Source organism: Sinohyriopsis cumingii, chromosome 1, assembly GCF_028554795.1.
Source record: "Sinohyriopsis cumingii isolate HCF-2022 chromosome 1, ASM2855479v2, whole genome shotgun sequence".
Taxonomy (NCBI): Eukaryota; Metazoa; Mollusca; class Bivalvia; order Unionida; family Unionidae; genus Sinohyriopsis; species Sinohyriopsis cumingii.
Window position 1 is genome coordinate 32,395,913 of NC_142961.1, and position 23,214 is coordinate 32,419,126.

General features: G+C 35.1%; 1 protein-coding gene across 1 annotated transcript in view; it reads left to right on the forward strand.

Annotated features, from left to right (window-relative positions):
- The window catches only part of LOC149806655 (integrin beta-1-binding protein 1-like), a 40,405-nt gene extending 18,407 nt beyond the window's left edge, over positions 1-21,998 (forward strand). Inside the window, exons 3-5 of the mRNA XM_089956217.1 lie at positions 5,798-5,893; positions 11,926-12,069; positions 16,411-21,998. Coding sequence (XP_089812343.1) covers positions 5,798-5,893; positions 11,926-12,069; positions 16,411-16,479 — 309 coding nt within the window. The 3' untranslated portion in view covers positions 16,480-21,998. The remainder of the gene's footprint in view (positions 1-5,797; positions 5,894-11,925; positions 12,070-16,410) is intronic.
- Positions 21,999-23,214: the final 1,216 nt, after the last annotated feature.

Consider the following 23,214-nt stretch of genomic DNA (forward strand, 5'->3'; position numbering starts at 1 on the left):
TTTGGCAGATACTTTAGTGAAAGCATTGGGCACCAATAGTGTTATTGTGATATATGCTTGACAGCCAAATACTGGTCTCATTGACGGTCAGTGAAGCAATTATATCATATCGACCGCAGACTTCAGTTTGGTTGCCAACACTGAAGCGTATCAGTCTCGATGAAGTCATTGAAGAGTATGCACGAGAGAGCCCAAATACTCCCATGGATGTCATTGTCAGTGAGGCTCCTAAAGTTCTTAAGATTAAACCCAGCAATAGTGAAAAAACAGCAAAAGATCTCGGTAGAAGAATAATCGGTAAATTTACTCAAGGTGGTGCATATGATCATAAACTACATCACTCACGATTGATTATCGATGATGCTGAATTAAATTCTATAATTGCTGATGCCACTGCAAGAAATATATTTTGTAATCGGGAGGACGCGCTCTTGTCCGATGGGGGAAGGTTGGGCACAGTTGTAAGTTATATTAGCGGAGAGTCAGGTCAATACACATTTAAGATCTTCGATGCTGGCTTATGTTTCTATAAATTTGCTATCGATGATAAATCGATTTCCTGACACTGCAGTTAGAGTTGCAACGGATTCATTTTACTTAAGTAAAAGATATTCAGAATCACTGACTCGTTTTACAAGCAATGATGAATCATGGAGTTCGTGGAGAATAAAAAAGGAAATGTTACATGGATATTGTGAATCCGCTGATGTTGAAATTAAGGATGATTATTGCAAATCAGAATTATCAGAAATGTCTTCTGCACCATCTGTAAATGATCCAAACACTAGACACAAAACCGTTTTTTTTAACGGACCGGGTGGGTCTGGTAAGACAACTCGAGCTATTGAATTATTTCGAAATTCAGATATGATGGTGCTAACACCAACACACAGACTTGCCAGGGAGATGAAACAACGAGGAGTCAATTCTTGCACTTATCACAGCTTTGTCAAATACAGCGGTGGTGAATGGACTTCAGATCGAATGGGAACAAAATATATTCCTGGGAAAATAATTTGGGATGAGATATGCACAGTGTCATTAGATATATTAAAATTGTTCCTGGATTGGCTGCTAACAAAAAATACAGCTGTGATAATGTGCAGCGATCACGGTCAGCCACCACCTTTTGTTGGTCCATCTCCACATTTATGGTTAAAAGATTTTGTTGATTATTATGAAGAAGTGTCTGATGATCATAGAGCACTTGATGCAACATTGAAGGAATTTAAAACATTAATCAGATTACAACCAAATAAAATTCAATGTGAAATCATGAGCGAAATGATTCCTGAAACTTCAATGAGCGACTTTTGGAAAACGTGGAAACCAAGCGATTTGATAGTTGCAAGTAGAAAGATAGTCAGAGACACACTTCAACAGCAGTTATTTCAATTAGCGGGATAAATTTCCAATGTTGCCAGCGCCGCTGTGTTATAGACCAGCTGATACGCGGTTACAGAATATAGATGTTGATACACCAGGACAGACTGAGAAACAGAATTTAGTATTGAATGATATTGTGTTAGTTGACATTGATGCTGCTAAAGACGCACTGCACATAAGTAAATCCCCGTGGACGCTAGGATACGCAGCGACGATACATTCATCTCAAGGACTGACTATCAGTGATACAACTGTCTGGATCGTTGATGATCGAATCGAGTGGTCAGATTTAGTTTACTTGGCTGTGTCCAGAGTCAGAAGAATATCTCAACTGCGAAGAATTGTCTTGGATGAGTCAATGGCTGATGAAATTAATAATGAAAACAACAGCGACATAATAAGAAAAAAATTAGCTGGTTACAAACAGAGTGACAAAAAAAATAATCACGATTTCGACCTTGATGTTGAATTTATTAACGCGTTAAAACAACAGCAGAATAATCACTGTGCGAGCAGTAATTGTATAATGTTGTGGCAGTATTCGAGTAAACACCCAAAACAATTTACCGTAGACAGAAAAGATAACAATCTTGGTCATACACGCGATAATGTGATGCTGACCTGTCTTGAATGTAATCGAAGTCGTGGTGCTAGTTAAGTGATTGGGGTGGTAATTGTGTGTCCTCGGGAATTACTTGTAATTGCTCACGTGTGAATCCACGTTGAGGAGCAGTTGAATCCAGCCTGTAGATTGCTGGTCTACCAGTGGATCTAGTTAGGTTAGATATCTTGTGTGCGGTAATACTCCAGATAGGATCAGTCGCTCTTCATTTACCTTTTTCAAGTTCGCCTGGTTCATATAAATATCTCACAGTGACATCACCCAGCACTGGCTGCATCGGGAAATTACGCCGTGGCAAGTTTATATTTTTTTTTTGTGATCGCGACGGCAGGTTTCATGTTGGTTGTTCGAGTAATTTCATTATTTAGTGCAGCTATCACGCTTGGTAATCTTGCAACCCATTCACGAGATCTCTTCTCCTGAATGAATTCCTTCGCGTATTGATATCCAAATAACTGCTCAGCAAGTGTTCGATTAAATCGCTCAACAATTGCCTGATCACGATGAATTGCAGTATGCCCTCGTCTGATGGTAACGTTATGTTGCTTCATCAACGACAATACTGCGCCTTGAAATTCTTTACCAGGATCAACTTGCAGCAGCTGTGGCCATCGTAGACCACCTTGTTGATAAATTCGTTAAAACGCAGAAGCAACCTCAGATGCTGTTTTAGTTGCTAACGGTTCCACATCTTTGTATCTACTTGCAACATCAACTACAGTTAACGCGTACTTGTATGTTCGATGACGAATGGTATCATGTGGCAGAAATAATATATCAGCCTGATGAACTTCATTTGGCACACTAACATCGAAATGTGCAGAGTGAATTTGTTTAGGCGGTGGTTGGTAAATTTGCCATATTGCCTGCTTGGATAACCAATTCTTAGCAGTATCACGCGTAACCGCTGCTGTGTTGGCAAGCTTGTCGATTGCTGCGCTACCTCTCCAGTATCCTCTTGGGGAATAATAAATTGACTTCATTATAATTAATTACCAGTGCCTAATACAAGCTTAGATTTCATCGCAGATTTTATTAACCAGCTAGCTAACTTTTCTTTGAAAGATTTATCAGTGATGGCTTTAACGCGTGAATTAATTTCACATCCGCAAGATGCCTATCTTGTAGATCCTTACTTCGGTAAGCTACATCATGGACATGGCATGCGCTATCGATAGCATTTATCGGGTACTCACCTGGATTGGGTTGATTTAAGGCATCAAGCCTGATATCAAGTCGGGTTCCAGGACCACAGTAATTATATCCTGGGAGATGTTTTTCTCCTGGGTATTTAGCCCACGGAGTTCCTGGTAATTTTCCTAACTTGGCTGCAATATCACCTCCTTTTTTTTTTACTCGACACTGATTTTGGCTTTGGTTTTGGCGCTCCACCTGACGGAATAAATTTAAACTTTTTTGTGCTGCATCGTTCACACTTGCCTGTAAGTGCTTGTCGATTATTTTTTGTTGTAGTGGTTGTTATGTCTGCAGTTGGGGTACGTGTTCTACATTTCACACAATATAAATCCATATTATTTTATAATATATCTAATGGAGATCACTGACCTTTCTGCTACAAAACGACGAGAGCCAATCAAACATAACTCAGTGCTACCAAATTCAATTCGAATGATAATTATAGGCCCATCTGGGAGTGGTAAGTCGCAGTTGTTACTTAATTTGATGATGAAGTGGATAAAGTGGGATAAGTTGTATTTGGTGGCTCCATCTGTGGACGATCAACGATGCTACAGCATGTTAAAAGATTTTAGCGAGAATGCAAAATCGATAAGCGGCGGTGATGATGTTATTGAATTTATCACTGACATTGATGAAGCACCAAGTATTGATGATATTGACGGGAGCATCAATAATTTAGCCGTATACGATGATGTGATGTTGGATAAACAATCAAATCCTGCCAGGATATTTTCACGCGGCAGACATAAAAACACTGATGTGATTTATGTAACCCAGCGATATACACAAATCCCAAAAGTGATCAGGGACAACTGTAACATTCTTGCTCTGTTCAACGGCGTTGACACACACACATTACGAAATATACATCAGACTTGGTGCAGTGGTGATATGGATGTAAATAAGTTTAAACATTTCTTTAGTCGTGCTCAGGCAAAACCACATGGATTTGTAACGATAAACTTACATGATCCTCGAACATGGTATCGAGTTGGGTTAGATACGATTTTCAGCTAGAGAACAGCAGAGGTGGCGACAACAACAACGCGCAGCAACAACGGCAACAATTATGTTTACAACGGCGTAGTGTTAGAGCCCTCCATTTCGGCGTTTGGAAGTTGTAACGGGTGTCCCTTCTCATGACGATGACAACAACAGCGCAGCGACAATTACGTTTATAACATCAACGTGTTTTATAAAGGATTTTTTTTGGCATTTGGAGGCTTCTAAAAGTTGTGGGATTCGCCCCCTCAGCTGCTCCACAAAAAGAGCTTGACTGGCATATCAACAGGTTGTGCCCATTGGAGAAAAAGACAAGTGAATGCATAGGATTATTTGTATATGGTTGATGTACTACTACTAGAGTATTTATTTTCCAGATTTGTTATGAAAAGAAAGAAGTATAATATATTTGCTGCAAAATTTGAGAAATTATTGTGACAATTACGATGTGAACACTGACATGCACATGAAATAACTGCATCAATAGTATTGGAGAATAAATTCATGTGACTATAAATATTGTGAAATTATTGAAGTCAAGTTGAACATTTTTGGTAAGTTTATTAGTTTTTTAAATGATTATTTTGGTTTATTTTATGATTATGAGTTGCACCAGGAGCAGTTTTTTATGATCAGGGGCACAGCCCCTCGATACCCCTTTAGGGAGGACCCCCAAACCCCTCCTTACAATTTTTTCAGTTTTTTTTATTATGGAAGACCAAAATCATGTCTGGAACCTGCAACCTCCATGAGAGGGGTGCTGTTATCAAATAAGGAAACTTACAGAGGAGTGGAGTCAGATGGGCACCTTGTATGGTAGGGTCACTCTTATCAAATAAGGAAACTTACAGAGGAGTGGAGTCAGATGGGCACCTTGTATGGTAGGGTCACTCTTATCAAATAAGGGTTGATGACAGAGGAGTGGAGTATGACAAACACTCTTATGGAAGGGGTACTGTTGTCAGATAAGAGAATATTTTGATGTACATGTTACTGATAATAAAGTTCTTTATCTTTTTCAGATAAAAAGTAGACAAAAGCACATTCACTTTTGTATTCTGCATAAATTTCAACACACACATATGCAACTGATAGGAATAAGAATGTTTCCATGAGGCATTTTATTGAGTTGGGAAGTCTCAAAATAGAGCAATGGTGATTTGTGGCAGTGGTATGCAGGGAAAAACTTCCATTTCAGTTTAGCAGAAACACTCACTTTGAAATTATCTGATGCACAGAATCTTAACATTTTCAAAAACCAGGTACAGGAGCAGGATTTTATTTAGAGGGGTACAGTTTGGAGGGACTGAACTGCTCCAGTTTTATGCAAATGAACCAGCCCTTGTATACTTGAACCCCTTTAGAGAAACTCGTCATCCAATCCAGGACATGAAGTGTTTTTTGTTTTGATGTGACAACTCCTTCAAAGGGCACAGGAAAATTGTGTACAACAAGTGGGGTGGCCATCAATCAGCATGTTTTGATTGGGGCCTCAGTGGCAGCCTAAGGTGTGCTGACTGTAAAGCCAGTGAATTTCTTGCTGTAAACTTAAATGCAATTCATACATTTCATTGTCCATTTATACAGATTGATGGCAAGCTGCCCAGCTCGGTGCAGGAGGATAGCAAAGTGAAACTGAGTGTGTCACAATATGGATTGCAGGTCCTGGACATCAAAGGAAAGGTATGGCAGTCCATGTTTGTATCATTCTATCTTAGTTGACACATTTTAAATATGCATATTATTTAGTTTGGTAATGTTTCGAATTCCTGTACGTTTTAGCATTATAAGTCAAGTACATCTGCAAGCAAAATGTACCCTGATCTGCCATCACATAATAAACCAGCAGATCAGTGTTTGTGATGCTTGTTTTACCAATTACTCCTAACAAACTCATAGACCAGATCTGCTAGTGCATTACACAAGAATAATTGAAATAGATGTTAGAAACCATATTTTTGGCCAGATTGCAGTATAATCCAACTCTGAGGGTATATTCTAGAATTGAAAATGTATTAGAAATCCCCCCAACCCCATTCGAAAAAAGATGGAACTTTAAAAATTTAGACGTTTTAGTTATGATTTTAAGGGGTACTGCCGTGTATCATGTAACATTCTGCCATTATGGTACTGATATTACTCAGTGCTGTGCAAGCTGTATTTGTACACATTTACTGTAAATATAATTTATTTGTATAATTATTTAGTGCAACAGTGCATCATTGTAAAAACACTAGTTGTGAGTTGAGTACCTTAAAGTTGGATTGTTATAATTTAAACCTTTTCTCCATGTAATTTTGTATAAATTGGTAACTTTTTTTAATTCCAAGGCTGTAATTCATTGAATTCTTATTTTTATCAGTTATTTATTTCATAGTTCTAAATTTTGAATTATTTAAATAATTTTATCAGATTTGTCTTCAAAAGAAATTTAAAAAATTTTGTTTGGCCCTTATCAATCAATCCAGCTAAAGTTCGTAATAATGTGTACCTTCACTTTTCATAACTAATTCGTTTGCATTATTATGAGAACAGTACTATTACTAAGTTAAATTATTAATTTAAATAGACAATTATATTAATAGAGCAATAAATAAATTTATGTTCTTTATATTGATCAATATCAAATTTGTAAATGCCCTGCATACTTAAATATGTAAACAGTTTTGACTATCAGAGACTTTTGTTACATCTATATAATTTTTTCTGTCATTTATTAATTGAATTCATATTCAGAATCAGTAATGATAAAGGTGATTAATTACTTATTTACTTTTCATAAATAGTATGAAAGCAAAAAAGTTTGTTCTTCGCACAAACTACTTATATCAGAAAGTTTAAAAAAACCCAACATTGAACAATTTGTCTTTCAAAAATATTGAATTATAGTAGTTGCTGTTTCAGTTTTCAATTATTGTACAGTAATCCTAATACCCATGTGTATCTGTATTTTTGATATTTTTTTTTATTTCACATCAAAGAGGTAAACAAGGAAACAATGATATATCAAAATGGCTGATTTTCCAATTACTTTGGCATTTCTGTCTTTTTTTTTATTTATGTCTGGTTTTTCCGTTATAGATTGTTTGCAAAATTTCAGAATTCTTCTGCTGTTGTTGTTGTTGTAGGGTTTAACGCCATTTTTCAGCACAAGATAGGCTATACATGGCGGCCAGTATTAATGGGGGAGGAAGAACCCAGAACCCACCCCCCGGAAAGAACCACCGACCCACAAGAAGTTACTGGCAAGCTTTCTCACGTAACCACATTAGCCGAATCCAAGACTCGAACCGACGCAGACAGAGGTGAGATGGCAGTGATCTGTAACGGTGAGCGCTTTAGACCACTCAGCCACTCAGGGCCCCGAATTCTTCTGCAAGTTAAAATTTGACAATTTCTAATAAAAGAAATGATTTGCTCCTTTAAAATTAAATGGACAGTAATTGCTCAGTTTTCCTGCTCAATAATCCTTGAGAAATAAGGACATGTATTTTTTTAACACAAATGCTCTGAATAATGTGTAATATTTATTATACATATATTCTGATGTAACTCTTAACTCCAGTGTTTGATAGTACATATTCAAAGATTAATGTGGAAATAAAGTTACATTACAACAATAACATAATATGGAAAATATCTTGTTTCATTCAGTATTTTGTCAGGTACATATAGACCCTACATGTAATCAGTACCTTAATGGAAAATACATCTAGTAACACATATCAGACAGGTTCAGGTAAATATTGAAGAACTGTCCACTGGAAAGTCTGTTGGAGGTATTTAATGTAGAAGTTTAGGTATGGCTAGCAAATATAATATAATTCACAATTTTTGGCATTCATTTGAGTTTTGGGCATGATTTTTTGAGAATTCAGCATGAATTCCACAATTGATCATCTTTAAATAGACCCTGCAACCTGTAGATTTAAAACATCTGCATGCTCTGTAGTCATGTTAGTGCCATGTACATTCTTTGTAGATTTGTAAAGAGAAATAGTGTATCTTTCACAAAAAATTAGACTACATTTGCCTATAATTAATAATTTATTTATGTAGGTAGGTAGTTTGGTGGATGGGTAGGTAGGTACTTTCGGTAGGCACATATGTAAATGGTTTAAGAGCACATCAGCTCAATTCTTGCTATATAGTACCAAATAAAATTTGAGTTCACAAAAGTGTTAATATCTATATTAAAGTTTTGATAAGTTTCTTTGACCTATTTCCTTCTGAATCAGATGACTTAATAAGAAGATGCATTATAATTACTAATACATTATGACAAAAATATAGGTCACTGTGGCCATTTTTCACACTGGTAATTTGTGCCAAGTGTTTTGTTTTCAGATCATGTTTTGGATTCCTACCATACTGCCACTTATCATTTCCTTGTTGTATCATTATTTTCTTCTTTAAATATGTCAAACCACTCCAGTGGCCTAGTGGTTAGAGCGTCTGCCACAGAAGCAGGAGGTCTTGGGTTTTAACCCTGGCCGAGTCATACCAAAGACTTTCAAAAATGGTACAAACAGCTGCCTTGCTAGGAGGTCAGCATTAAGAGGTTAGTGTTAGAACTGGTCGGCCTGGTGTCAGGATAATGTGATTGAGTGGGACATCATGCTACATGTCTGCGGCATGATGCCCCAGTGCTAGACATCAATATAAACTGCCACACTGCAGACATTGTAGTGATATGACTGAAAAATTGTTAAAGCTATGTTAAAAATCCTAATCCAAATCAAGTATGTCGCCTATTCATAATACCTTAGGATAACTACTACTGTGATGCAAATCTAGCCCTCCCCGGCTAAAACATTTGAGCTGAAAAGCGTAAAGTTATTTGCATACCAGGGTGGCAGTTAGAGTGATCTCCTCTTAATACAGGGATTGTTTCCAGGTCCCATGAATTCTTCAGTTACTACAAGAGCTGAAGGCACACCTGCTATGTAACTGCAGGGAGGCTGAGAGGGTGAATGTGTAATATAATTGAGCATGTATTATTGAAGAAACATTTTACAAGAAAAAATTGGTTTCTTCTTCAAATATGTTACCTGATCGTAACACCTGTGGAGAATAGGTAAGAGGTGGAGGAAGATAACATCCCCTTACTCTGGAGAGACCATCTCTGGTCTCCTAAGGTATGTGAGACAGCTTCTATATAACTCAACTGGAGAAAAGAGTATATGTTGGGGAGAGGCCTAGAAAGGGAAGAACTGAAAGGATGGCCATATATGTTCTTATTATGTTTGGTTTGTTCAGAATGAAAATGGTGTTGATCTGACATCCAATTTGGTTGCAACAATCATTATTTCTTGTTGCTACTCAAAAGTTCTATTGACATAGAGTTTCATCAGATTCTGAAGACCTTTTTATATCTAGTTTGTCCTAAATGATGATGGTACTTATCTGACCTCCAGTATGGCTGCCATGGTGGTCCTCTTGAAAATGTTTTTGTTTCTTCTGGTGGAAAGATGGTCATATCAAAATGGGCTTTTCACCAAAAGACTTATTACAATATCATTTTGGTCCTAAATGAAACTGTGTCAATCTTGTATTCATTCTGGCTGCCACTACAGCCATCTTGAAAATCTTGTTATCACTTCTCATCTCAAATGGAAAGTCATGTCAACATAGGGGTTGTCACCAGAATTTTTATTCCTAAATAGAAGTCGTACTGGTCTGACCTCTTGCATGACTGCTGTAATAGTCATCCAAAAATCTGATCCCTTCTTTTTAATGGATGGTTATATCATACCGCCATGACACAGTGTATCATGTAAGAAACATGGTTTTGACTCCTAAACCCTTGAGAGAGTCATTGACATGTACAGTATATGACTAACCCATGTATAAATAGCAAACTGTCTTGCTTACCAGTAGAGCTATCTGTGGGACGGTTTTTACAGCTTATTGTCAAACGGGCAATTAATAGGGAAGGAGGTCATAGATAAACAGCCATCATTTCACAGATGACTTTACTGGCTGTTAATTTCTATTTGATGTCATGTCCAATATGTGTGAGGGCCCATTAGGCTGATTGCATAGGTAAAGTGGAACATCTGGATTCATTTGAAGATAGGTAATTCAGGTGTTGCACCTTATTGCTTTAATGACAGTTTTTAAACTGCCTGTAAGATTATTGATAAGTTTGTGATCAGTGGTGATGTTTCTTTGAAGTTTCATTTTTCTTCATATATAAAATGCAAAACATGATTATTTTATTAGTTGGTATAGTATGCAATTGTGATTCATTTTATGAAAGAAAAAAGTTGAAATGCAGCTGTGATTTAGGAAAGGATGGACCATCTGCAAAGCAACCAAAGCCCAGCAAATCTAAATTTCACAACTCCTGGCTGACAATTTAATTTATGAAGTACAGCAGCAAAGGGAGCATTTTATTCTTTGCATATAACACAGACTTGATATAGAGAGTAGTTATTATGGACTGTATGACAGTTTTAACCAAAAGACTTTTTGTGATGTCTATTTGGTCTTAAATGAAATTGATGTCAGTCATGTATCCAATATAGCTGCCATTGTTGCCATTTTAAAACTGTTTTTGTTGCTGAAGGATTTTAGATGGTTTCAATAGTCAGCATTTATAAAGAATAAATCGTCTAATTTTGGACTCCTGTATATTCTTTTCAGCCAGAAGAACATCAGTCTCATTGAAGGACTTGTTTACATCAGGCATAATGTTAATGTTATTTTCTTTCACACAGAATACAAAGTGGGCTTGACAGAAACATGTATTTTGTTTGTTTCTTTCCCAAATTTATTATTAAAAATGATTACCTTATATGACCACTTATAAGTGCGTCCAACACCCACAAAAAAACATAGGCCCTGTCTGCCATCACATACTGCACTTGCAGATCAGGTCTGTGTTATTTTGTTCTTCTAATTAATCCTAACAAACTGTATTGGCCCAGATCTGCCATCACATATTTCACTGTCAGATCAGGGTCTGTGTTTTTTTGCTACTAATTACTCATAACAAACTGAATAGGCCCAGATCTGCCAACACATTATGTAATGGCAGATATGGGTCTGTGTTGTTTGGACTTGTACTTGACTTTTATGCATGTGTATACAGTAAGTTCACAAGGTTATTTTTTAACGTCTAAATATATTCATAAAGATGTATTTAAAGATAGTTTATTACAGAAGAACAGTGATATTTTAAATGAGGTTTTTTGCATCAAAATTCCTGGGTCTGTATAAATACTGGTATCAGTAACACAGATATTGATACAATTCATATCCATGAATCACTTCACCGATAAGCAGTTTAAGTGTATGTACATGTATAATTAAATCTACACAAGAAGTTCTTCTGATCAGAAACACCATAAAATATAAGCATTGACTTCTGTAATAGGACTTTTAATGTGTTTTTAGCAGATTGATAAATATAAGTCCGTGTTGATGTTAACATGAACATTAGAGCTTTATATCAGAGTTTAATATTCAACTTTTAAAAGTTACATTTTATGATTATTGCAGTCTGCAGGCTAGATACAGTCAGTCTTTTAATCTTAGGTTTATAGGTTAGATACCTGCCTGGGCCAGACTAGGTTGGCCATGTCGGTGTCTTTGGAAGAGGCATGTATTTCCATTTCATTGGCATGGTATTATCAGTACTGTGTTACAGTTACCTTTAAAAAACAAACAACTGATGTATTGCATTGAAGTAATTTTTCATTTACTTAAAGGAGTATCTCCAACGCCATCCGCTACATACAGTAGCTCAGGTGGTTCAGTATGATGATGCCATGGGAAAACATAATATTGCTGTTAAGATCGGGCAAGTCACCAAGACAGTTTTTCAGTGCTATGTATTCCAGTGCTTATCTGAGGTAATACAGTTCTTTTCATTTATAAGCCATACTGAATACACATTTGGCATATCACATTTTTTGTTTTATGATATGACCATGTAGCCAGCCAAATAAATTTATCAAAACTTTTTTGGGGTGGGATTATCATTTGACAACGATATTCTTTCTAAATTTAATGTATCTCCATAATTTTGTCAAAATGTGGGTTGGTATTGGGGTGACCTTATCATCAGACATTGGTTTTATTATTGGATACATATTGTATTTAAGGATTTTTTAATGTGATCAAAATAATCATGCATTTGTGCTCATTGCAAGTGAAATTAATGAAGGACATCATTTCGTTAATTTGTTTTCCAGGATTTGCAAAAGATATAAATTTATCAAACTCATTTCATACATATCATTTGAAATAAGCACTCCTGTAAACGTTTCAATTTCTAGGCTCAAAGTTCTAGCTGTTTTTCATGGAAAAGTGGGTGCATAATGAACTATAGTCTGACTATACCAAACCATTTGTTTGTACCCCCCAACTGATTTCAGTAATGGAAATCTTTAATGTGATAAAAAGTGCAAGGAACTTAGTCAATTCATTCATTGGTTTATAATTTCTAACCTGACTGTGTGTAGAGTGGCCCTAACACCGTCATTGTCTGTGTGTTTCATGCTTAACAGAAGTTTTGAATATAATAGACGGATATGCTCAAGATCCATTTCCAGTTCCTGGACAAGTCCACTTTCAGCAAAGGGGTGAGTTCACTACAAATGTGCATAGATATATCGTCTGCTTCTGATATTTAAAATATTAAATCAAGCAAAATTAAAGAATGACAACATATTTGCCTTTCACGTGGATTTAACAAGCGGTTTCATTTCTATGTTGATGTCTGCAAAGGGATATAATTCCAAACTCTCAGTGTTATGGTAATTATCGTAATTATCCGGCAGTTACCAAATAGGATAAAATACATCATTATGTTGTATGATGGAAATAAACTAGCCCATAGGTTACGCAGTATGGTGCCTTGTTGATATGTAAAGTCCATTAAGCATGAAAGGTGTAGCTGATGCCAGTATTAGTGCCATTCTAGTCACAGTCAGGTTTGAAATTATAAATCATTGATTCAGTTGACTTAGTTCTGTGCACTTTTTTTCTCATTAAACATTTTTGTCATGTAAATTGGAAGGGGGGTACAAACAAACAGGGATGTTTAGTCAGACTGTATAAGCTTTTTATAAAAGAAGAAATTGCCATTAGTGTATATATCTATTACAAACCTTTAAATGTAAACCACTAAAAATACTTAATTGGTCCCATCAGTGATTAAATTTCAGTAACTACCTGAATAATACCATATATTCTTTTTAAATTGAGTCAGCTGCAAACAACATAGACCATGATCTGCCATTACATAATCTGCTCACAGACCATTGTGTCACTTGTTCTACTGTTTACGCCCAACAATCTCCATAGCGCCAGATCTTCTGGCATATTATGTGATGGCAGATTTGAGTCTGTGCAGTTTGTATTCAGACTTGACTTATAAGTCAATATATACAGTACCATGTAGTCAAGCGATTTTTGGGGGATAAAATCTACTTGAGCAAAAATTCTGAAATTGAGCTTGAAAACAGAGCCAGATTCAAATGTATTGTGTATCTTTTAATGAATGAAAGGAAAAACCCTGTCTTTCAGGGTTCAGATTTTTGAAGATCCTTGTGTCACTGCTAGTAAATTTAAATCCTTGCCATATTCACGCAATATTTAAGGTCTAGTTGGCAGATGTGATTATCTCCAGAGAACTTTGAAATTGATACACTGAACTTTGAATGCAGTTGTTTGTACATGTTTGAAACTTGCTTTTTTATATGATAGGTTTTATACGATATGTTAGAGCCTGCTTTGATACTGTGTACATCCTTGGGAGCATATATATATATATATATATATATATATATATATATATATATATATATATATATATATACATCAAGGCCAGAGCCAGTGCACATTATGTTGTAAAATGTACTGAGTGTCATTACACTTTTGTCAAGTTAGTGCACTTTCTGGGTGGCACCATTATCCATTTGGTCCAGTACTTGTATCTTTGGGAGTTTGTATTGTCTGCACGTTATGCTACTGGAAGAACCTTGGTATAGTTATCTGATTTGACTGCACTTTTGTTGTGTAGTATCATGAATCATTAGCACTTTCTAGCTTTGGCCACAATATATGGTGTACTTTTCATGTGGCAAGCCTTCAGCGCACCTTCACTTACGTACCTCCTGTTTGCATCTTCTGCCATGGTCATCACCATTGTTTTGGTGGTGCACCTTTTATAATATTTATGGTGTAGATCATAAACCTGTATCCCATTCTCTGGAGAAAACATCTGTAAATATAACATCTACATTGGCATCAGGATACTAGAATATATCTACTTAACAAATTATTCAGTTATTTTTTGTTATTTTCTTTACACCTATATTCTGATATTTTTAATTGTGCTTAAATAATTTATTAACAGAAATTAATCATATCCATATGTATTAGCAACAGATAGCTGCCATGATAGGTTTTTTTTCTCTCTTTGTCTCTTCTCATATGATGAGAGGTAGGGGACCCACAAACATATACATGTACCTACCATTTTAGTATGCTCAAAGTAGACCCTAGAAACTTGTTTATCAGTGTATTATTTCTGTTGTTGTTTTCATTAATATTATTATTATCATTATCATTATTAATATTATTATTATCAATTAAGGCCAGTCAAGTCTGTTTGATGGGCTGCTGTCTGGCAACTTTCATTATTCTGTTAACCAGTACATGTGAGAATGAAGTGTGAAGGACCTTGATCAAACTTGGTATATGAGTGTATGCAGACAGTATCTTGGATGGGTCTGAAAACCATCCTTCCATGATCTTTGACTCAGGATCAAAATATAAATATAAAAAGCAATATTTTAACCAGTCCTCTGTAATGTATAAAATTGGTACTAACAGCTACGTTGCTTGGCACTCAGCATGAAGAGGTTAGTGTTAGGACTGGTCGGCCTGGTGTCAGGATAATGTGACTGGGTGGGACATCATGCTACATGTCTGCAGCATGATGACCCAGTGCTAGATATCGCTATAAACTGCCACACAGCAGACATCATAGCAATATGACTGAAAAATTGTTAAAGCTACGTAAAAAATTCGTATCACACACACACACACACACACACAGAGTCCTCTTTAGTCACAGTTGCATATATTGCTTTTCTCTTAATCAATGCTAGTGTGTGGGTTCATCTCAGCCATATGTCAGATGAGTTTCATAATCAACCAGGGTTCAAGCTTCAAGATCAAATACTTAAGTTTTACAGCTATGTTTATTTGTGAACACACTATTGTTATGTATTTTTAATATATATTGTGTTTTTAATCTTAGTCCATGATTATAAGTTGTAAACAAATGTTTACATTGCTAACTTTTGTCAATGATTGTAAGTTTTAAGATAATGTTTGCATTACATTTGAGTTCAAGGCTAGTCTTGTTTACGTTTGGACTATATTTTTCTGTTGGATTGCTTAACATTCTTTTATGACATAGGCCAAGTGAAAATGTGTATAAATTGGGTTTTGATAAACAAATAGTTAATTCCTGTTTGAGATCAGTCTTTGGGAATCCATTGTGATCAGAGTTTACAGTTGTGTTGTTGACATCAGATATAATTGGAGAGGAACTATTTATTTAAAATATTTATTGGAATTACTAAGGTGCTCATTGACTTTTGGATTAGGTCATTATTTTAGGTTCAAAGACATACTGGATTGCATCATTGTTTTATATCAGGATATTCAACACTATTGGAATTTGTTCAGAACATACTATATTTATGGACTTGTGATAGGACTTTTAGGATTATTGGAATTTAATTCACACTATTGTAAGTCGTCATTCTTTTATATTGTAGGGAAATAAATTGCTTGTTGATTTTAAATTGTTGCTTTCACTTTCTTTCTGTTATATATTGTAAGACCTAGAGTCAGTACAATATAACTTAAAGAAATTGTTACAAATTGGTATCAAATGCGGTTTGTTTGTTTGTCAGCCATATGTCTCTTCAGAACCAATCTCCAGAATCCATGGGTTCGTTAACAGTGGTTTAGTATGAGATTTTTTCACACTAAATATAGTTTGGGATACAGTAACATGAACAAATGCATGCATTTCTAAAGAAACAGACTTCTTTCCTACAAATTGTTTTAGGCCATTAGATCATGAGTCCCATTGAATTATTATTATTATTATTATTATTATGATGATGATGATCATGATGATTATTATTATTATTATTATTATTAATCAGGAACAAGCACAGACAATTTGTCAGAGTATCAGAAGAATATTTGATGCAATCACCATGAAGACTGGTTGAAGTAAGGAAGACTTTCTGAACTTGGGACAAGATCTAGTAACTTCCTATTCTGATGATAATACTGGACTGGAGTGCTGGATGACTTTAAAGACAAACATATAAGTAATAATGATCTCCTATGACTGATATCAGTGCAAAATTGCATAATCATTTTCTGGACAATTGCAATGTCACCAGTTATTTATCAAGCAACAAAGATGAAGCTGTGCTTTCAAATGATATACATGCCATCAAATATTTTAAAGACCCTACTTGAATGTGTTTTTCTGAACTAAAAAGCACAATTATTATTTTCACCAAAATCAGTAGATATAATGAAGTATGTGATTTTCTTGTCGTAGAACCATTAACATTATATGCTTCATAGTACACTTTGGTCAGTAACTGTATACTGGGTTTCATAAAAATATTGAAAACCTTCATTACCTGTTGATGAATGCTGGACATTGTGCAAAACTGTGGCAGGAGACTCAATGATATTTAAGATATAATATTCATTATTTTGATTATTTGTAATTTTCTGTGGTAATGATACAACACTATTCCATATAAGCTACCATTTTGTTGCAGGTAAGGTAGCAATGTAACAGGTCAGGCATATTGTTACTCCAACAGACTTTCTATGATACATGCTGTTACAGTGACCTGTATCTGGTATAACCAGTGCCTAGTAGCAAACTCTTAAGTGCTTTTCCAAAACTTGACAGTACTGTTGATACAGGATGTTGCATCATATGGAAACTTTTCATGACTGCGACAAGCTTCAGTCTGGCATACCCTGTTAATTAGTTTTGCTTCCATATTTGCCAACCTGTAAGATGATACTTTTTACCAAAAAGTCTTAGCTTGGCTTCATTTTATAGTCCAAATCAACTTATATATGGATTTTATCATCTTAATCACTTTTTAGTATGTCACATAATTTTTTGTATGGAAACAATATTCTCCAAAAGATATGAAAAATAATGTGTAATAAAATATTTCATTTTGGGGAAGAGATCATGCATGAAGATATATAGGACCCCACGTTGAGAAGGATTTTAAACAGTTACATGATCATCAGTATAAAAAATGAATGTGCATCAGATGTAACTGCGTTTTAGCAGCCTGCATTAGTAATATACATTGTATGGTAATCTGTATTGTTTACTTGATGACTGTGATCTTACTCATTTTCAGAAGTGTAGTACCATATTCCATTATCAGTTAATACTAGGTAAGCAGTTCCTTCTAGTTTTAGTTATCACTTCCATTGCGGCATTGTAGTGGTATTTACATGCTAATTAAATATGCTACGGCTGTATTCAGTCACTCCAAGATAACACCTGTCTGAGGTCAAGATTTGGCAGACTGGATCAGATGAGTTAGGCTAATAATATGGAAAGCTGCTACCCATGGGTATTATGGATACGGTACCATATAATGAAAGGAAATACCAGGTGGTTTCTCGTGTAAATTTCTCAGCCAGTGACATCTTTTGAACTTGCTGATAGGACTGACAGCAATTTATAGTAACCTATAGCATGAGCAAAGATCAAAAACAATTTCTGCCTGAGTACAGTAAGAGTAAATGCACCTTAAAAAAAAATAATCTTATTTGTTGGGAATGGAGAGGTTATATTTGCAAAGAAAATTAGATAGCATGCAAAATGGTCATTTTGGGAATTAACCTAAATGAAGTCTATATGGATATAACTATTGTGAATATGTAAACCCTGAAGGAGTATGGTATATATTTTCATAGTTTGCATTGACTATTTTTAATTTATTATTCTTTTCTCTCTTTGACAAAAGCTTTGGCTAAACTAGGTGATAAGGTGGAAAAAAACACGAAGTGCTGGAATATCTCTCTGTTCTCTCTCTCTCTCTCTTTTATAGCAAGCCATATTTTATTTTGATCATGAGGTGCAAGAAGAAAAATGTGATGGAATATATATGCATCTCTCTGTATATTTCTTCCCCTCAAAAAGCATTGTAGCATTAATGATGTAATTTCCCTATTGCTGGCGATTTGAAATAGCTTATATTGATACTATTAATAATTATGAAACCAGAAGTTATTATAGCTTAAATCCACACAGTGTTGCAATTTTATCTTATCAGTAACTCAGTAAATTTTGAGGTCATTGTCAGTATATGTAGCTAATAGTACATAATACATTTAAGATACTTTGTGTAAAACAAATTAGGTACTTGAAGTTATATTTAATGATTCAGACCGGAAATGTTTCTGAGTTACAGATAGGATAAATTTGCGATGCTGTGTGGAATGAAGTGAAAAAAGTTGAAGCTGAGGTATTGATCTGGCCTGGTCTTATATTGGTTATATTTAATTCATGTATAAATATCATATATTGTATCTTGCTCAGCATTGTTGTTTTGTGAGTGCATGCATTTATGTATTGGGTTTACTGGGATGTCAGCACCATTTTGGTACTAGTGCTAGGCAGAAGCTGCTTATGAAAGGGTCAAATTCAAACAACTTGAGAAAATTGCTGTAACAAAAGCAAATAACCACCAATGGGGCAGAAGATAAAATGTTAAGATGTTGTAAATCCCACCATCACCAAAAATGCATACAAGACTTGTGCTTCAGCTAGGAATTTCTTAAGAAGAGATGAAACAAGGGAACTTTTTTGTAAAAGGGGCACTTATTAATAATAGAAGGGGAACTTATTATAACCAAGGTCATTTTATCTACTATTTATTTATGTTTATAAATAGTCTATATTTGCATACAATAAATATTTAGATTGATTTCTATGCTGATGACACCACCTTATATGATATTAGCTCATTTAAAAATACCGTAGAAAAAATACATAATGCTCTTGTAAAACTCCCTGAATATTGTAAACTTAATGGAATGGTCATTAATGTAGCCAAAACTAAAGTGATGCTGATGACCATACATCAGATATGTAGCAAAATTATAGATACACCACTCCCTCGATAACTTGTGCCCTGATAACTTGCGATCCTGCTAATGACATGGGGTCAGGCATGGATCCCATTTTTTAAAACCAGAAATACTCCAAAAATTGATCCTTATTTCTTGAACTTGAAGAAAATTGTGATCAAGCTTGGTAACTGAAACATTGATATATTGCTCGTTTTATGGTCAAAAATAGTAGATTGGACCTGGAAATATTAATCAACATTTTGAAATTATCAACTCCTAATAAGAAGTCATACAGTTGGTTACATTTTCTTTCCAAACAACATTCTTAGTTCACAGTAATTAAAGATATTCGAGGAAATTTCTATAAATGAAAATGTCATGCCTAGTGGAGTCAGTACATTAATACTTAAATGCCAATTAAATAAATTTTATTAAGTGAAATTTGTGTTTGATTTATATCTTCTTGTTCCTGTTAAGTGTAATCATAAATGCAGTGTGTAATTTAACGTAAAATGTGTCAATCTGCTGTAACAGTGGGGGCCCTGAGTGGCTGAGTGGTCTAAAGCGCTCTCCGTTACAGATCACTGCCATCTCACCTCTGTCTGCGTAGGTTCGAGTCTCAGATTCGGCCAATGTGGGTATGTGAGAAAGCTTGCCAGTAGCTTCTCAAGGGTCGGTGGTTCTTTCCGGGGATTTCCCGGGTTCTTCCTCCACCAATAATACTGGCCACCATGTATAGCCTCTCGTGTGCTGAAAAATGGCGTTAAACCCTACAACAACAACAACTACTACTGTAACAGCTATCTCTGCAAGCATGTCTCTGAGAACCTAATAAAGTGCCAACTGTGTTTTGATAACTGGCTTGCAGAATTATTTGTTATATTGTTTCACTGAATTAAAAGCTGGCCTCCTTTTTAATATCATGTAAATTACCTATTTGGAATCAAATAAAGGAGGTGGATTATAAGAAAAGTTTAAAGGCATGCAAATCCTACATACATAAATTCTAGAAGCCCCAGTCATATGTTGGGTGAACTCACTTCAGTTGATCAATTGAACACTGTTATAAATGTTTTTGTGTATGTAACATAACTAAGTTACCATAAATTAACCGACTCTTTCAAAGCTATGATCAAAAATAGCAAGGCAACCAAGCAAAATAGATATAGACTATTGTGGGAAAGCGAGTTTCAGAGAATTCCAGAACTGGCACTTAGAGATATCCTCAAGGACAATAAAAAGTTTTACTATTACTTCCAATGATATCACTATGTCAGTATTGTACTAATTGAACAACACAAACATTGAGTTTCAACTTAGACAATTGTCTCATGAAATAAATATTGCTAGTTTTTGAAGAAAAGGAATCCTGTTTGGTGGTGTATCAACAGTGAGTCAAGTTCCCTGCTGCTTTCACTCCAGTTTTGGCACTATATTATACCACTCCGGGAAGCAGACTAATCAACAAAACAAAAAGCAGTGACATAATGCACAGATGTTTCCGTGTACATGTGATGGTTGTTGAAACCAGTTGGAATGATCTTTCACATGTTGGATATTTTGAAAATAAATGTTAGTTAAAAAGCATGTTATTAACAATTATTATCAAGGTGATTGTAAAAAGAAGATTCAGCAATTAAGCAGCCCAGTTCCCTAGCCCCCTCTACCGCCCCCATGCTTTTCTTGATGTCTAAGTGGAATTTTTCAATTTTTAGAGGTAACTAAGTAACTTGCGCCCTTGCTTAAAGTGCGGTCTATGTTTGTGGACACCATTGTGAGTGAGTTGTCGAGGGAGAGGTTAATATTCTCCACGACCATTTTAATGATGCGGCACTTTCAGGAGTTAAGTTGATACCAGTATGTTATGGTAAGAGCATATAAGTAATATAAAAAAAAAGGCCAAGAATATCTGGTTACTATAAAAAGTTAAAGAATTTCTAACCTTAAACCACAGGATAATATTTTATAACTTATTTATATTCAACCTCATTTGGAATTCTGCAACATAATTATGTATGTGGTTTCATGGCAAATTAGCACATTGCTGGCTCTTACGTGCGATGCAGTGGTAAAGGCAAAACTTTACTTAAATCATCACCAACCAGAAGTTAATATACACCATGAGACAGTAGATGAATCGCAAAGATGTTAAAATCACACAAATAAAGCATAAGAAAACCATGATAAGGGCAAAAAAAGGTCATTTTCCTAAATACAGGGTCAGTCTTGTTATAGGAACCACACTTTCTTCATACATCCAAAATCTTTTCAGTAATCACATGATGTATCCCTTGACACACAGGTTTCCACCATAAGTTGCCTCTTACGACATGCAGGATTCTGCATCAAGTCCAGAGACAGAGAGAAGTATAAATTTTTAGCCTGCCTTCGAGTGTTACACTCATTAGAATCCAATTTTCACACAAAATACAGAGTACTTGCAACTGATAATGAATGTTCTAACAGCTAAAAGATTTATATTTCATTATGAATTTTAGCCATTTATATTATTTCAGTCATGGTACTTTTAATCAAAAATGTTCATTCAAAGTATATAAAGAGAATGTGTCCAATTATTATTACATGTATTATTATTTCATAAATTTTGTTCATTCTTTGTGTTGTTAATTTCATCACTGTTACGTCACGTTGAAATGAGAGATACATGTGAACCTTTGTACCTGATTTATATGTTTAGAGGTACTTTGGAACTATTTGGCACAAAATACCTGCCAACATTTCAGACATTTTGTTTTATTCATTGTTTTCACCAAATCTCCTTCTTCCAGATCACAATTTAGCTATGCACCCATTGTTGTTTTATTTAGTTTCACACGCTCAAGAGGTACTTTTTTCAGTGATATAAAAGATCCTACAAAGTTACGTAATCTGTATGAATAATTAGAATCACATAGGCGCATCACCAGCACATTTCACACGAATAATTAGAATCACATAGGCACATCACCAGCACATTTCACACAACTATCATATATTTATTAAAGACTGACCATTATATAGGTTAATATTCTGAATGTAGATCATCATTGATCTAGTTTGATTTTGTCTTCCAGACCAACACAGAATTATAGTTTTCCACACATTATTCATTCTCCTTTTGATTATAATTGTTGGATTAGCCTTTTGTTTCCAACAAAAATCCAGGATAGTTAATTGTTTAAACCTTAAATCTGGCTTGAGTAAAGAGGGAATTTTCTCAGAATACAGTGCCAGTGTGCCTTTGTTCTGCAACATCCTTTTATCACCTTGGGTGTATGCTGTTAGCACAATTATCATAACTGAGTAAGCATACTTTTTAAAGGTTGCTTGCATCAAAGCAAAATGATAGATAATATTCATTGATTTATCATCATTTTGTCAGCCTTTTAAATATTTTTACAAGCAAACAGTCTGATCAGATGCAGAATCCATTTAAGCTTCCTGCAGAAAATACTGCTGCTGACATACAGTATTCGTAGACTTCAGGGTCATTTGTAGACTTCAGGGTCATTTGTAGGCCTCAGGGTCATTTGTAGACTTAAGGGTCGTTCTGTACATATGTATGGACATTCTTTCCATGGTAAGTGTCAAAAAAATGTTTGTCAGATATATTATGAAGATATGTCAGATATATTATGAAGATATGTCAGATATATTATGAAGATATGCATCAAGTAGAATATCAAAATTATTGATAATATGCGACCAAATATATTGATCCTTATTTCTTTCTGTTTTTTAACACGCAATAAGCATATGAGCAGTAACATCAGTGTATGAAGTATTGCAGTGTTGACAATTACAAAGTATCATACTGCATGGAGTGACCAGAA